This window comes from Rhodamnia argentea, chromosome 8 (assembly GCF_020921035.1).
Source record: "Rhodamnia argentea isolate NSW1041297 chromosome 8, ASM2092103v1, whole genome shotgun sequence".
NCBI lineage: Eukaryota > Viridiplantae > Streptophyta > Magnoliopsida > Myrtales > Myrtaceae > Rhodamnia > Rhodamnia argentea.
The window spans coordinates 25926497-25943413 of record NC_063157.1 but is presented as its reverse complement, the minus strand read 5'-3'; the positions used below and the strand labels follow the sequence as shown (position 1 = coordinate 25943413).

At 37.2% G+C, this 16917-nt stretch overlaps 2 protein-coding genes across 2 annotated transcripts; one reads left to right on the top strand and one right to left on the bottom strand.

The window, feature by feature from the left end:
* Window positions 1–5381: 5381 nt before the first annotated feature.
* On the bottom strand, window positions 5382–7305 carry LOC115735375. Its single transcript, XM_030666600.2, has 6 exons — window positions 7236–7305; window positions 6572–7151; window positions 6094–6161; window positions 5871–5921; window positions 5587–5641; window positions 5382–5494 (listed from the first exon to the last, which is right to left on the bottom strand). The coding sequence occupies exons 1-6, from the start codon at window positions 7293–7295 to the stop codon at window positions 5382–5384; spliced, it is 927 nt and encodes a 308-aa protein (XP_030522460.2). The 5' UTR covers window positions 7296–7305.
* Window positions 7306–13044: 5739 nt separating this feature from the next.
* LOC115735514 (AP-1 complex subunit sigma-2-like) lies at window positions 13045–16475 on the top strand. Its single transcript, XM_030666783.2, has 7 exons — window positions 13045–13201; window positions 13761–13847; window positions 15211–15302; window positions 15439–15547; window positions 15660–15695; window positions 15887–15973; window positions 16040–16475. Exons 1-7 carry the CDS (start codon window positions 13199–13201, stop codon window positions 16109–16111), a joined length of 486 nt encoding a protein of 161 aa, XP_030522643.1. The 5' UTR covers window positions 13045–13198; the 3' UTR covers window positions 16112–16475.
* The last annotated feature ends 442 nt before the right edge of the window (window positions 16476–16917 follow it).

Genomic DNA, 16917 nt, shown 5'->3' with positions numbered 1-16917 from the left:
CCAACCAACCATCTTCAATTCTCCAATCCAAAAGGGAAAAGAAAAGACAAAAAAGAAAATAAAGAAAACGTGGGTTCATATGGATGTTCAAAGAAGGTTTCCTTACAATCATGAGGAAGGTCCAACGTCGGGGTCAATTTAAAGAAGGATTAATATCATGAAAAATCTCAAATTAGTATATATGTGATAAATTTATTTTGAACTAATTTTTTGACCACCAAAAATCCCAACATATTACTTTGATGATAAATTTACCATCGTTAATTTCCATTAAATTATGTCGTCAAATTGTTGAGTTACATGACACGTAGCAATTAATTTGTGTACTAGTTTGGAGTTTTTACTCTTTATCAAAAACCTAATAGGTTTTCAGATATTAACCAATTAACGGTTACGGGTAACGGAACTTAGCCAAAAATAGTTTGAAAATTACATAATCCCAACATATTACTTGATGATAAATTACCATCTTAATTTCCATTAAATTCCCAAATTCTGAGTTACATGACGCGTAGCAATTAATTTGTGTACTAGTTTGGAGTTTTTACTCTCTGTTTATCACAAATACTCTAATATCAGGTTTTTCATGATATTAATCCAATTTAACGGATTTATCGTTGGTATACTCGTTTGGAACTTTTAGCGGTCAAAAAATTAGTTTTGAGTAAATTTATTGCATATGTACCGATTTAGAATTTTTTGTTGTCAAAAGGTTAATTTGGGATAAATTTATCATGAATATACCGATTTGAGGTTTTTCGTAGTATTAACCATTCAAAAAAATGGGTCAGTCCCTTACCAAAAAAAAAAAAAAATGGGTCAGTCATTTTCAGACTAATTGGTGTTCGCATGCATGTGTATGTGTGGGCGACGAAATGCGAGGAAGGGCACTGAAGGTGGTCAAGTAGATTGATAAGGAGGGTGGCAAACGATGCGAGCTGGACTTGAGCGGCTTTGGCATTCATGTAGTTTGGTTGAAGCGGGTGTGTATTTAGGCAGGCTCAACTTTCAATCAGATCTTACCTTGAGAGAGACAAAAGGGGGCAAATTACGTAAAAAAAAAAAAGTCCTAAACCTGTCGCATCTGTATCAATTCGATCCTAAGTCTTTCAATTGGATCAATTTAATTTTAAACTTTTTGCATTTGTATCAATTCAGTTTTTTTTTATTTATCAAAAATACAAGTTCGAATCATTTGGCTAATTTTGGATAGAAATCACAAACATAAACGTTGATTATCCTACGTGACATGACTGGCACTAATATAGACAAAATTTACAATTTTGTAACATCTTCTGAATTTTTTATTATTTTTCTTTTCTTTTTTATCTTTTTGGTCGGCCAGGGTCACGACCCTCGCCCAAGCCATCACCATCTACGGGGGTGAGGCCCGGCAAGCCCTCACCTAGGCCTCATCCGGGGAGGGCTCAACCCTCGCTAGCCAAAATGAAACAAAAAACGAAAAACCAAAGAAAAAATATTTAAAATTTCGTAGAAAAACATTAAAATTTGTCCACGTCGATGCGGTTATGCCACTTAAGATAGCCAGCGTCTATGTTAGCGACTTACGGCCAAAATTATCCCAATGAACTCAATTGGCACAAATACAAAAAAGTTTTGGACTAAATTAGTCCAATTGAAATATTTAAGACAGAATTGATAGCAATACAATGGGTTTAGGATTTTTTTGGATACTTTTTCCTTGCAAAATGAGGCATGAAAGTGAGTTGCGCTATGATGAAGTGGTGATTGGTACTAAGTAAAAAGGTCATCGAACATCATCGGGTCATCCTCGAGCTTTTAACTCGAGGAGATGGAGGGGTGACGATCCGCGAAACATCCAACAAAGCAATTTACCGATGCTACATTAGAATGTTTAAACGAATGGGATCTATGTACGCGGAGATTGGATCAACCGGGGTAGACTCTTTTTCTACATAGAAGAAATCTTAACATGTATGTTGTTTTTCCATTGTCGTTTTGACCAGGAACTGTTATATTAGCATCGAATGAGGAATTGATGCAGTGGAAGAGATAACAGGAAATTTTTTCCTAAGAACAAACTCAATTTGATAGAATGATAACGTGTGGATTACATAGGGCGGACGTCCATTATATAGAGAGGACTCCTTTAGGAAGTAGAATTACTCAAAGATAACATTGAACGAATTAAATCAAATATTGTGATTATCTATATAGCTAAGTTTCCTAAAATAAAAGAACTGCATGAAAACCTATCTAAACGATCCCGAAACGCGAAAATACAACGTACGTCACGGTATAGCTGTGTGTATTGATCAGAAGGCCGTTTCGCTTCAGCCGACCAAATTTAAGCGTAATCCGAGCTTGTCCGATCCGATCGGTGAATCAGCGGCGAAACCGCCCTGATTTCTGCTGATCACGTTTCTCCAAGAAATCACATGCTAGATGTTCTACATCAAGAATCCATCTAATGTAAATTTATCCGAAACGGTCCTAGGCAAGCTATTAACTCTACAGATGCAACCTACCAACAACTCGTAATTATTACCACGCGTAAATGGGGACCCAAAACAGTAATTTTAGGTATCCATTGGGATTAAATGGCATTCACTATTCGTCCTTTGTTTGTAATAACTCCAACTACATGTTCGGTTATCATGAGGCCCACGTCATGAATAATGTTTTTTATCGGACGATATCGTGCATTTAACGCGTGTCAGGTCTGAAAAGTTGGATTGCCCCGTCGATCGGTCAAAATGGGTCATGTACACATTTTTTAACTCATATTAAATAAGTCATAAATTAGTTCAGATCCAACTTTATAGGTCATAAATGAGTTTAATACTGGTGTTAAATTGAGGTCGCAAAGCTCCCTCTGCAACTCTTTCTTCACTTTCTCTCGTCTCTCGCTTGAACTCGCGCTCGCTCGCTCCGTGCTTTCGCCTTAGTTTGGGTATGAATTTTCCTAAATTCGTTTAAAAATATAAGTGTTTTGGCAATTTAGGTCGGGTCGGGTATCCAATTGGGTATGGAGTGGGTTGGGTATGGGTCACTAAAAATTTGTATTGCATGGAAATGGATTGAAAACGGTTAAATAAGTCAATATGGATGGAAACATTTTCGATCCAATCCACCCATTTGATAGATTTAGAACCTGAAGACCGATATGAATCTAGCCTACGAAGTATTTTATGGAGAGGTAACACACTCAACTGATGATAGAAAAATGCAAATGCAAATACTCAACTGTTTGATTCAGCATTTAGCCAAGGGACTTTGAGCAAATGCAAATACCTTTGGGCCAAAGGGGTTTAGTGAAATGCAAATATCGTTTGGTAAACCGTAATTGAAAAATGCATTTGGATGTAACTTTGGAGAAAATGTTGTTTGGTAAATTTTTAAATGTGGAAAGTCCTTTGGTATTTCAATATTTTTTAACTTTAATCTTTTTAAAATTAGGAAAAAAGGCTGCAATTTTTATATTTTCTCCTTAAAATTAGGAAAATATGATTACATAATTCATTGGGGATAGAAATAAGTTTTCCTCTAAAAATTACAAGCCTATTTAATTATTAACTAAACCCATCGCTATTTCATCTCGTAAACGTGCCATATCGGAAGAAGCATTAGTATTTGAAGAACTAGCCCCATCATCTATAGTGTCGCAATCAACTGAATATCCATACTCAAGATCCAAATCGGCATCTTCAAAATCCATATCCTTCACGGCATTTCTCCGTATATAATTGTGCAAAGCCATTGTCGCTATGACAATTTGCACTTGCTTCTCATACGGATAACTTGGCATTTTTTTTAGAATATGCCACTTCATCTTCAATACGCCAAAGGCTCTCTCAATTTCTGACCGTAGCGATAAATGAGCACGGTTGAACACTTCTTGATAACCTGTAGGTGAAGGACCTTGTCGAAACTCTGGCAAATGATATCTCACTTGTCTATATGGCCCCAAATAACCAGTGGGATTTGGATACCAGCATCCACTAAATAATATTTACCTACACAAATATAATGTAGATGTAATTAACATGTCACATAGATAATAATTTGAGAGGGACATGAAGTTGATAAACCATTGACTAATGAACCTGGAGGAGGATGGGGAAAGTATGCATCACGTCTTCCAACGGCTTCATGGAAGACACGGGTATCATGAGCTTGTCCTTCCCAACCGGCAAAAACATAGATAAATTCCATGTTAAAATTACATACGGCCAACACGTTTTGAGTTGTCGTTCATTTTCACCCAATAAAACGAATTTGATCGTACGTAGGTATCACCACCGGGATATGAGTACCATCTATAGCTCCAATGCAATCCTAGAACAAATATCACATATATTACTTGATTTACATTAAGGTTTGATTTTTTTTATTGTAAAATGTTAAATTACCTTAAAATATGGATAGAATCGTCGATCTTTCTTGATCTTCTCTGGAACTTCTCGAAATTGTCGATCGGTTGGTTGGATCAAATCCTTTGCCATATCACATACTTTATCTAAAACTAAGCTAAAGTGCCTACTAATGGTTTTTCCCGAGCATTGAAAGCGCTCTCGTGCTAACCTATTACCCGCACCGTGTCCCAATATATAAAGAAACATTCCAACCATTTCTGCAACGTCAATATTCCTAAATCCTTTCAAGCCATAGCGTGTCACTAAGTCATGCGTTAAATTGTTAAATACAGATCTATGCATTCGAAACATATTATAGCACCTAATCGGATTAGCATCTCCGGCCATCAACTCTTTTAACCATGCATAACCTGTATATGATGAAGTCATGCAAGGTTGTTTGCAAACGTACATCGCTTGACAAGCAATAGCAGCTTGAGTGAATGTGAGAATATCCAAAAAATTGTCTTCCTCCTCTTTACGTTTTTGCCTTTCGGGAGAATCCATAACTGCGAAATTAGACAAATTTTTCTAGTTCTCATAATGGACAGGGAAGGGACAAAAGAAATGATAAATAAAAAAATTGGAATTTTACACAAGCATGAGAAAAGATGTACCCAAGAAGGAGTAATAAGAACTCCCTTCAAATTGCCTGATTTTTTCCCCTGATTTCTGCTAGAGCGAGAGAATAGAAAGCATAGGAGATAGGAGACTTTGTTGTAAAAGTGAAAGTGGGGGAGGATGTTGTTGTAACCCCGAACAAATAACAGGTCAAAAATGGACGGTCTTATTATCATGGCCGAGAGTTGATAACTGTCAAACCTGGTATTTAAGACAACTCTGCCAATTATTTATTACTTTGGGAAATAGACATCCGTTCATCCAACCAAGTATAGAGAAAAGATCTTCAGAAAAACAGAAGATTTTGCAACCTTCCCAAAGAATAAAGGGGACAAAAGTCAATCAATTATAGGGCAATGTTCTCTATTTTGGATAAAATCCAGAAGAAGCTTGGCTACAAGATGACGAAGCGCCTTTCGGCGCCTTCCCTACATCATTGATGAAGCTCTTTTCTCCATTATACCGTTCAGCAGAGACTGCAAAAGTTATTGTGCATACCATACTTCAAGATAATAAATGCCACTAATGCTTCAGACTCATCAAAGAAGGGTAAACATATATCTGCCACCTTTAAGATAGATCTGCAGCCTTGGGAGGAGCTTTACGTTTCCTACCAGAGATATCTGCCACATTTAAGACTCATTTCAATTATCAGCCACATTTAAGATCCATTTGCAATCTACGTAGAAAGTAGCTTAATAGGTCATTGCAAAACAACAACACCGACAAGCTGTGACTTCAACTCAGGGGAAAAAAAAACAAAATGTTGAGTTAAAAATCCTAGTTGGTGTTGACACTAGTGAATGCTAATTGGTGAATACAATATTATATCAATATCTTAGCAAGTTGAACCTTTAATAAGATGCGAGCAACGATTTGGGAGCTCATCTTCTCGGGTTCAAACTGCAAAGATAGGGCAACATCAGCAGTCCAATAGCGATATAAAACTACAAGAAACAAATCGGGACAAGATAGCTAATTGAATCATCAGCCTAAAAGTTCAAAGCTAGAATCACAGCACCATCAGCATGAATTCACATTGGCAAAAAGAATCAACAATTATCATGGTAGTAACCTTGGCATTACCCGATAAAGGCGAAGGAGGCAGAGATTTGCATCCAAGTTGTAGGTCTGTGAAGAAACCTGCCAAATGCAACACCAATTAGCATTCACTAGTGTCAACACCAATTAACAAAATGCTAGTGTCAACATCAATTAGCTGTGACTTCAACAGAAAGTAGCTCATCCATGTTAAAAACCCTTCACCTCATCCATCTCTATCATGGAGAATTCTTTTTTCCCCACTTAGAAGTTTTTCAAAGAAATTGAATACGTAGAGCATTAGGGGGAATCATAACAAGGAGATATCATGCTTTTATAATTGAATAAACATAGCCCTCGCGCATGAAACAAAGTAACGAGGAAACAGTTTTTACATTAAAAACAAACAATACACATTGGTTTCACACATAAACCAAATAAAAATCTCACAACAAAATAAAATAGCAATAGTCAAGAGTACAAATAAGATGCTACAATATCCTAGATATTACTAAGCTCGTCCATCTCAAACTTGAGATACTTGACTCTTAGTGCATCACCGTTTAAGCTCATGAAGACTTGCCAATTGTCTTTCTTTTCCTTGAAATGTTTTATTGCGAAAAAGTATAACTTTTCATCTTGCACAATCTCGGGAATGGAATCCACCAATTGCATGAGGTCCTTGTAAGGACCAAATCCATAATCTGGTTGACATGTGAAATTGCTCCTACTTTCAACAGCGGAAACCATCCTTTCAATTTGGTTTCCAAGCTGTTGTTGTGGCGTCATTCTCTTCTCTTTCTTTCCCCGAGCTTGCCTCGTTGAAGTCCGCATCACTCTTTTACGGGTTTGAGTTACATTTTGTTCAACAACATTTTCACAACCTTCGGACTCCAAAATCTCATCAGCAGATACATCAACATCGGCGATATTAGGTTGTGTGGCATCAACATCCTCCTCAATACGTAAACCTTGTCCAGGATTCCATGTGATTCCTCCAGTAGCAACTGTACTACTGAACATTCTAGCTAACAACATATCAAAATCGGGATGTATGCCTTTCGTCCTAAAAGGCTTAAACCTATAATCAGCCTGTTATAATGATAAGAGTATTTCAATAAGTTGTGTCAATGACATTCAATTTAACAGAAAAATAAAAGAGGAAGCGATACGAACCTTAATTTTATCGTCCCACCATTTATCGATCGCAGCAATGGTTTTCTTCTTGTCTCCCATCCTAGTCCTGTTTCACTATAAATCAATGTTCTCCATCTTTTCCATTCTTCCTTGAGATTATCGCACTTTCTCTTCATTTGAATTTTGTTATACTTTTTACCCGTTAGTTCTTCGAACTTGTTAATTATGACTACCCATGCATCTCTCTTGTTGCTTGCGGGACGGTTGCCTTTTTCGATTTCCTCAATGCACAACTTACAAAATATGTTCACATCTTCAGCAGTCCAAATTGCTTTTTCCTTTGATGAACTTGCCATCTTTTAATACTGTGAACATAAACACAATTGAGAGGGCCAAAAGAAAATTTATGAAACCAGCAAAACAAATAAGATAGAGCACACCTCATATAAGTAGTCAAGTCAAAAAGCAATCAAGTCTTAATCACCCTATCCCCAGCTAGATAGCAACCAGCTTGTTTAAATGGTCCAGGCCATAAATTAGAGTCAGAATTGCACCGTTGAATTCAAAAGTACCATTGGCCTTAACCTCGCTTTAGCATGTTCTGTTAAAGGAAGAGACTATAGCACACTAGCCATGCACACTTCTTGCCAACAGACATTGGAATCAACCAAAAAAAAAAAAAAAAACTAAAACTGAAATTGAAATTACTCTAAAGATCTCTTGCGGGCATCAATAATCCCACCCAAATAAGAAAACTAAATTCCCTCCCGAACTTAAATTCCCTCCTAAACTGCTAATTTTCATTGACTTAACTACTACCAAAGAACTGTATCCACCAAAACAAAACTCGGTTCTTCACAATATTGACATGATTTCTTTTTTGGCTTTTAACAGCAGTTTCCATGGACCTCTACTTTCTATGCCATGAGAAAGCCAATTCAAATGCACGAGAAGTGACATATCTCTTGGTAACTTATTCTGCATAATTGTTCTTGTAGATCAAAAGGGTAATCATCGATAAGAGTCCATAGCACTAGGAAATTCAAAATTCATAATAGAAACAATTCCAGGCACTCATTTTACTATCATGGACATTTTATCACAGCTTGAACATATATTAATAACGGTTACCGGTTATGCGAGCATGTAGGGAAGCCTTGTAGGTGACCATAGTCTTATTATTTCTACGGTTTATGAGCAATCTCGATTTCTTAATTAGATTATATTTTGCTAATGCTTTCCAGTTAGTTTAACTAACAAATAATTACCTGCAGACTTTGGTAAGCGCCTAGAGAAAAGGTTTTCAGATGAAGATTGTGTTTGCGGTTTTCTTTTGAATAGTTCATTGATTGTGTAGTGCGTTGATCATATAGCACTTTCGGCTAGACAGTGCAAACTTGTATGGGAGGGAAACTCAAATGGCAACTAGAGTATTGGTTGGAGTACTTGCCAATTTCTTCAGAATTAAACTATGCCATCTACTTCTGTGAATCTGTGATGGAAATTAAATATATTAATAACAGGGAGAAGAAGAACGAATTGCTCCCTAGATCTTCCTTAAAAGGAGAAATTGACAATTAGGGGTCAATAAGATCTATTTCACTGCAGAAATTGACAATCGGGGAAAACGAACTCAACGGGGTCTCCAGGGGAGTCAACAGAGAGACAGAATAATGCGCTCTTCCCAGAAATTTTCGATTTTGAACAATCAGAAGCCGAAGAAATGGGCGATTTCCGACGGACTACGAAACTCCGGACCAAATTTCCTCTTAAATGAGGACTAATTGCTGGCTTTCAATTTCTTAACAACAAAAGTCTCAGAAGAAGAGAGATTGCGGTACACGGTACAAAGTCTCAAGATGAACGAAGAAATCTAACCCGGGAAAGGGGAGAGCTTTGGGCGTGAGGGCAAGGACCGGGACGGCAGGTGTGAGGGAAGGCGTGAGGCAAGAGATCCGACCGCGGATGCGAGCCGTGAGAGGTGTGAGGCAAGAGATCTAACCGCGAGCGTGACGAAAGAGACCCAACGGCGAGCATAAGGGAGGGCGTGAGAGAAGAGATCCCGATGGTGGGCATGACGGAGGACGTGAGGGAAGAGATCTCGACGGCGAACGTGAGGGAAGAGATGGAGCGGTCACCGTGAGGGAAGAGATGCGTCGAGAGAGAGAACTAAGGGGTGTTGCGAGGGAACTCACCTTCGTGAGAGCAAACCTGGAAGCCTCCGGTCTTTTTAGATCGACGAAGGCTGGCTTTTTTCTTCGTAAGGGGCAAAACGAGATTATTGTTAGCGAATGAGGGTAAAAAGAGAAGTCTTTATATTTTCATTTAAGTGAAGAAGTTGCATCCCGGGAATGCAAGTTTCTCAAAGCTGCTCTTGAGGGACTTTGGCCAAAGGTCCCTTAGACTTGCATTTCGGATGCAAGTGCATCCGGCCAAAGTGAAAAAAATATTGAGTCAAACAGCATTTGCATTTGTCCAAAGGACTTTAGAGCTCAAATGCTCATCTGCAATGCTGAACCAAACAGGCCCAGAGTATCAAAATATTGTCATTGATTGATGCTTAAATCCAAAGTATAAGGTATACATAACAAAGACGCGGTGTAACAAGTCGATCAAAAACAAGTGTGATAAACTTGATTGGTTAATCGTGTCAATCATTTCGCACGTAAAATGTTTCCTCCAAGCCATTCATAATCTATCGAGAGAGCGTAGGAGACAGATTCTATTTTCCCTTGGGTAAAAAGATCATGACACTAGTCCATGCTGATAAAATAGGAAGAGGTTGGTAATAATCAAAACTCATTAGTAACGAAATTTTGACTGGTAACTTATTTAGCCTACAATGCGTGCGTACGTTAGCGGTATTTTATGAAATTATCGTTGGTTTGGTTGTTTTAATTATCATCTATTTCAATAATCTACCAATACTTATTTGTGTAGCTTATCAGCTTGTTAAGGTTATTAACTGTTCAAAAAATTACTGACTCTTATTTGAGTGCAATTACCAATGTTAATTTGGTCGTTCGAAAGACTCAATTTTTCCAATTATTTACCCACTTTTAACCGTCAAATTTACCCAAATGTTAAAGTTGCTAACTTTTATATAAAAAAAATTACCAATTTGTATTTGAATCGACTTACGGACGATTATTTAATTGTTTGAAATTAGTAACTGTTCCAATAATTTATCAACAATTTATTTGTTAAAGATACCGTCTTGTTAAAGTTATTACAAACTCTTCTAGAAAATTATCAACTCTTATTTGAATCATTATCCACGCAAGTTTGATTTTTCACCAACTAATCATTTTAGGAAACAATCGACTCTCTACTTAGGAGAAAATTACCAAAAAATATATAAGTCTATTATACGACAGCTAATTCGATTATAAACATTTCAATTTTACCAATTTAGTCCTAAACATTTTAACGATTTTTCAATAAAGCTCTTCTAACCAATATTGGCTTAAAATTAATGTGGATGCTAGCCGTGCCACATAGGACAGTTGGTGATTATGTGAACAACTTTCGTAATTTTTTCAAGAATTTTCTTAATTTTCTTTCATTTTCATTATCCTCTTTTTTTTTCCTTTTTTCCTTAGTTGGATTTCCGGCCGACGGGCCCTAGTGACGCCCTTGCGGGCCATGAGCGAGACCCAAATGTCGATCGGTGACCTCGCCAACCTAAAGCTGGAAAAAAAGAAAGAAAGAAATATAATAATAAATACATAAAAATTGCAAGATTACAAAAATAAACCTTATTAGTACGATCGTGCCATGTAGGAAAGCAAAGGTTCACGTTAGCGATTTCTAGCCAAAATTGTTTGAAAGAACTTCGTCGATAAATCATCAAAAAATTCAAGACTAAATTGGTTAAATTAAAAAGTTTAGAACTAAATTGACCATTCTAAAGTACATTTATGACTCTGTTGACAATTTCCCCTCATTTGAGTCCATCTAGCGACCGTTTGTTTTAACTCTTTTGGAAATTACCAACAGCTCATAGAATTTACTAACTTTTGTTCATTAAAGTTACCAACATGTAAAGTGACTAACTGCCATGTGAAATTACCGACTGTTATTAAAATTACCAACTTCACCAATTTACCATCATTTAATTCCGAAACTCAATTTACTAACTCATGAAATCACAGACTATCTTTTGAGTTAATTACCGACATTTATATCATTGTTTCAAAAGTACCAATTGTTCCAATTATCTACAAACAATTATTTGGGAACTTACCGTGGTATTAAAGCCACTAACTTTTATACGAAATTACCAACTTTCTTTGTATTACCAACTACTCCAATATACCAAGATTTATTTGCGAAGCTCAAGTCGCCAACTTTTATTTGAAATCATCAGCTCTTGTTTCAGTCGGTTACCGATGTTTCTTTGATAGTTTTGGAATTACCAACTACTCGATGATTTACTAATATATTTTGTGGCAGCTTAACAAATAGTTATTGATAGCGAAACGATAAAACAAGTATTGGCAAGCGACTAGATAATAGTTGATAATTTATAACAAGAGTTGGTAACTTAAGTTTCGCAAATAAATTTAGTAAAATGGTTGGTAATTTCAAACAATTAAATAAACGTGGTAATTGTACTCATAGGTTGGTAGCTTCGTTAGTAATATTAACTCATTGGTAAGCTCCACAAACAAATTCGATAAATCATTGAAAACGGTTTGTTTATCTTCAAAACAATCTTTTTAACTCACGTAATCCATGAAAAGTTGCTACAGTCTCAATTTAAGGTTGGTAAATTTGTATGAGAATTAACAACACATTGATAACTTTAGCTAGTAAATGTTGATGAATTATTGAAAGAGCTACTAATTTTGAAAGAATCAGGTAAATATTGGTAAGTGAATTGAACTAATAGTTAGTAGTTTCGAACGGAGATAATTGTTCAAAAATCCTAAACATATTGTACGTTGCCAATTTAGTCATAAACCTTTCGATTTTATCAATTTATTTTAAATATTTTCACAATTTGTCAATTTAGTCCAAAACATTTTGATAATTTGTTAAGTTAGTCATTCCGACCAATTTAGGCTAGAAGTCACCGATGTGACGATCTAGTCGATGTCGGTCATCCTATATGACACGGTTGGCATTGACGTGAATAATTTTCTATTTTTTCATATTTTTTTAATTTCCTATTTTTTTTTCTTCTTTTTTGTTCCAACTCTTGGCTAGGCGGAGGGTCGGCTGGTGACCTCGCTGGCCCGGAGTTGGAAAATAAAAATATATAAAAATTCATAAAAATTGAAATATTTAAATAATTGCAAAAAATTGTATACATCAACACTGCTTGTGCCACGTAGGACGGTATGCGCTAACTAGATCGACATCAACGATTTTCGGCTTATATTGATCGGAAGAACTAAATTGACGAATCATGAAAAGGTTTAGAACGGAATGGCACAATTAAAAGATTTGTGACTTAATTGGTCACCCTACGTTAGATTTAAGACTTTTTGAATAATTTTCATGTTTCCAACAAAAAAGTTAGTGACCTTAACAAGTTATGAGCTATACCGGTTAATATTGGTAAATTGTTAAAATGGTTGGTAATTTCACTTTCATAAGATTACCAGTGGTTTATCAACGATGTAAATAATTTCTTGGTTAATACTTAATTATCGTCAATAGGTATATGGCCCTTTTGGTAAAGGGATTAGGGATAGGAACGCTAGTATCACGGAGTTTGACTTAAAGATAGGAAAGACAAAAAAAAAAATTAATTACCAAAATTTATCCGCGCTTATCTTATTTTACAGGAACAAAGCAAGACTTGTGAATTTTTATTTTTATTTTTTTCGCGTCGGAAAGACTTAACGATTTTAACACTAGAGTTTTGCAATAGTTTGAGGACGTCACTTGGAATTTTCCATCTCTCTCTCTCTCTCTCTCTCTCTTTCTGGAAACGGGACATGAACAGACGTCGCGTCACCTAACGAACTCGCTCTGACATCTCTGCACTGAAAATGGTATCATTGCTTCCTTCGTCTTCCTGCATTCTACTTGCAGTTCTGTAGCTCGGATCTGGGCTGTTGATGTCTTGGTTCTGCGACTTTCTTGCTTTTCGTTCGCGGGAAAGATTTCATGAATCTCGCATCCCGGAATCTGCATTCCGCTCTTGATAGACTTAAATTTTGAGTTGAATCTCGTTATCTGTCGTTAGAGTTTAAGTCGAGCGATCTGGGAACGTGAAATCTCGAGAGTTAATACGATAGCTGTTGTGTAATCTTGGGAAACTGTTGATTCTTTTGATGAGATCTTGTCATCCTCCAGCAAGAGCCAATAGCTTAGTCCCATTCGTTGTTGAATTGCATTAGATCTGGTGCAGATTGGAGCATTTTCCTTCATGGGTTAGTTGTGATTTCGCATAGGACTCGGAAAAATTGCATCTTTGAGGACATTGCTCATTGATAGCTGTTTTGGCATGGAATGGATTTGTTGTTGAATGATTACAGGAGATATAAACATTTGTATCGCACGTTGCTATGGGCAGCCGCATAATTACTTTTCTCTGTCCTGGATTTTCAGATTCACTTCGTGCTTCTCATAAGCAGGCAAGGTAAAGTGAGGCTGACAAAGTGGTATTCAGCTTATCCTCAGAAGGAAAGAACTAAGGTAGGTTCATTCCTTACAGGCCTTAGAAAATTGTGATCTGTGCAGATAGCTTTAAATGTAGATCATGTTCCCTGTTGACTTAAATATGGACACGTTGAAAACATGACCTTAAAAGGAATACTCGTACTACATTTAGAAAAGGTGGAAAATTATCTAGGCAAGGGAGGTGTTCCAGTAAAATCCTTTGCTTTTAATAGCTTCTGAGTATGTGACATGCATTCTCTCATCACCTCATGTGTTTGCTTTTCCTTTTTACATGAAGTGCTGGACCCAAGCAAGACTCAAAACAGTTGAATCACATATATGGATAGTAAAAGTTACTCCCTTGAAGGAGCGCATGAATTTTCTTAAATGGCTGTTTTATGGAGAAATGGAAAGAAAGAACGCTCATAGTAGCACCAATGATAAGTTTATCAATCTCGCATTTTAGCAAAGTCTAAAAAGTCTATAAAACTGGCAATTTTGTCCCTTGAAATATTTGTTTTCAGTTTTTTGTCCCTCTTAGACGCATTTGGGTAATACCGTTCAAGTCTCATCTTGTCAAAGCTTGATGAAATGTAAGCATTCAATTGGTTTGTTGTTTTTGGCTTAAGGTGTTATCCAACAGAAACATGACTAGGATTTCGCTTAAAGGAGGCTAAGCAACCATGTCTAAAGGGATACAAAAGCGGCTGTGACAAAAAGAACACCATAAGAACATGGAAGTTTTATGTTTATGGCCTCAAATATGAAATTAAGTAAACTTTTAAGGATCATTAGATTGAACTTGCTCTCTTGATGCTTGTTGGTGCGAGAATTGAAAATAAGAAACGCTTCACTATCTTACTCTATATTTTTTCTCCTCTGTGCTTCCTTTAAGATTGGTCATTCATGATGATCTAGTTATTTGAGAGTTTTCAGTAGGGACTCTAGCCTTGTCGATAAAAAGTAAGTAGGGTAACTATCAAGCTTGTCTCCCACATTGGTTGATTCGTGGACAGCACCTTTAGTGAATTGTCACATACATTCCCTTCACTGGATGACCTTCGGCAGTTGCACCATCGATGATTACTAGTGGAACCACGAACCATGCTCTATCAATGCCACCTCCATTAGCCTTTTTGTATGCTATTCGGTGATGATTTCTAGTTGCTAATGTTAGTCTCCATAGGGATAGAATTTGTTGATAAGTAACATGGGGCTATTTCTAGTGCATATGCTAATTCAAATCCTCAATCGACCTCAAAATGTTACTTGAACTTCTGAACTGTTCTTAGTTCATAACATATCCCGCGTCATCTGATTATTAGTTCTCTCCATCATGCTGCTGGGAATGTACATCCATGCTAAAATACTATTATTTCCTGTATGTTCATGCTGTTAGGTTATTCGAGAGATTAGTGGTGAAGTACTTTCAAGAGGGCCCAAACTTTGCAACTTTGTCGAGTGGAGAGGATTGAAAGTTGTTTATAGAAGGTGCGCGTACAGTTTTTGCAAAGTCATTGAGCTGTCTGCACCTTGAATAATTCAGTATTTGGCAACGAGTCCTGCAACGGAGTTTGCTTAATAACTGAAATATGCAGTCTGTTATGTCATTCGTTGATGTGGTTAGGTATGCCAGCCTTTACTTCTGTATGTGCATCAACCAAGACGACAATGAACTGGAGGTTCTTGAAATAATCCATCACTATGTGGAAACTTTAGATCGCTACTTTGGAAGTGTAAGCCTTTTATCATGAAGAATGAAGAGCAAGATGCCGATTTCTTTTATGAGTTGAAATTGGTTGACAAACTTGAGTTTTGTTTCGGTGCCTTCTTTTGTTTCCTTAACAGGTGTGCGAGCTGGATTTGATCTTCAACTTTCACAAGGTGGGGACTCCAAATCTGCCTTGCTGCGGTCACATTATCTTTTGTCATAACAACGTAAAAGATGGATAGTTTGTGCTCTCGCTGGCCTTACATGCTCTTAGTGCATGCTTCAATTCCCCCACAGCCAGTTTTGCTACCTTTCCTTCTCTTTGATGTGAATGTGATTCTGACATTGAACCTGAAACTACTAGGCATATTACATCCTGGACGAGCTACTGCTGGCTGGCGAACTTCAGGAGTCGAGCAAGAAAACTGTTGCTCGCCTTATTGCTGGACAGGTGTGTTCTTGTCCTTTTACTCAGAGTTGGAGGTTCTGGTCACCCCTGACTTATTCTTAATTGCAGGATGCTTTGGTGGAGACTGCCAAAGAGGAGGCTAATTCCATCAGCAACATAATTGCTCAGGCCAGCAAATGAGGGCGCCACTCCCTCTCTCAATCGACTTCTGAATATCCGACTGATCTGGCGACTGAGAGAGAGCTCGGACATAACCAAGCTGGAGGAAAATTGGTCACCCAGTACCGATTGCAAATAAGTCATTTGTCTCCACATTTTTTGTCACCATTCACTGTTGTTAAATTTCATTTTGATGTAGTGTTACAAATGTTAAGACTTTGCGACTTAATTAGTCTACAAAATGATTCGACTCTTATCGCGTGTTCAATGTGAAGCAAGAAATGCTCACTGGCGGCTTGCCATAGCGTTGTACACTAATTTCGCAAACCTGCCTTAGAGTATGTGTAGCATTACTACTGATCTAACTCGTTGATGATTTCGCTCATTGTCTCTGACAAGCAGACAGTTACATGTTTTGTGTATCAAGGAAGAGAGAGAGAGATTAATCACGTGCGCATGAACAAAACTTTCTGTTCCTTCTGAATGAACCCCGAATGCGACAGCTCCATTATTGCTTAACTTCATCTACTTCCCAAGCTGACCTTTAGTTGAAATTCGTCCACTCTGAGAACTACAATTCGAGGTTGCAGATTTCTGATTCCTCACATTTCAGCCTAAAGGATTCTGCAAGCGAAATCGTCATGATCCTCTCAAAATCTTCAGAATTTACTATTTATGGCCGAGTTCATTTCGTTGGGCAGCTTTCCCTAATAAAGAAGTTGGAACAGATCGAAGAAACACAACCGGAAAAGCGAGGAAGTTTCGATGGAAGAATGCTACAAGACTGCTAGAGACTAGTGATTCCACGCAAAGCTCCGGGAATCAAA

What these genes read in the sequence shown, in the direction of transcription:
- LOC115735375 (XM_030666600.2), bottom strand. Translation starts at nt 7,295, where the DNA reads ATGGGAGACAAGAAGAAAACCATTGCTGCGATCGATAAATGGTGGGAC. An exon ending in GTTTGAGATGGACGAGCTTA is followed by an intron (nt 6,162 to 6,571) that starts GTAATATCTAGG and finishes TGCATTTGGCAG; the next exon opens with GTTTCTTCACAGACCTACAA. An exon ending in TTGCTCGCATCTTATTAAAG is followed by an intron (nt 5,642 to 5,870) that starts GTTCAACTTGCT and finishes TAAATGTGGCAG; the next exon opens with ATATCTCTGGTAGGAAACGT.
- LOC115735514 (XM_030666783.2), top strand. An exon ending in CTCAGAAGGAAAGAACTAAG is followed by an intron (nt 13,848 to 15,210) that starts GTAGGTTCATTC and finishes TCATGCTGTTAG; the next exon opens with GTTATTCGAGAGATTAGTGG. An exon ending in TGATCTTCAACTTTCACAAG is followed by an intron (nt 15,696 to 15,886) that starts GTGGGGACTCCA and finishes TGAAACTACTAG; the next exon opens with GCATATTACATCCTGGACGA.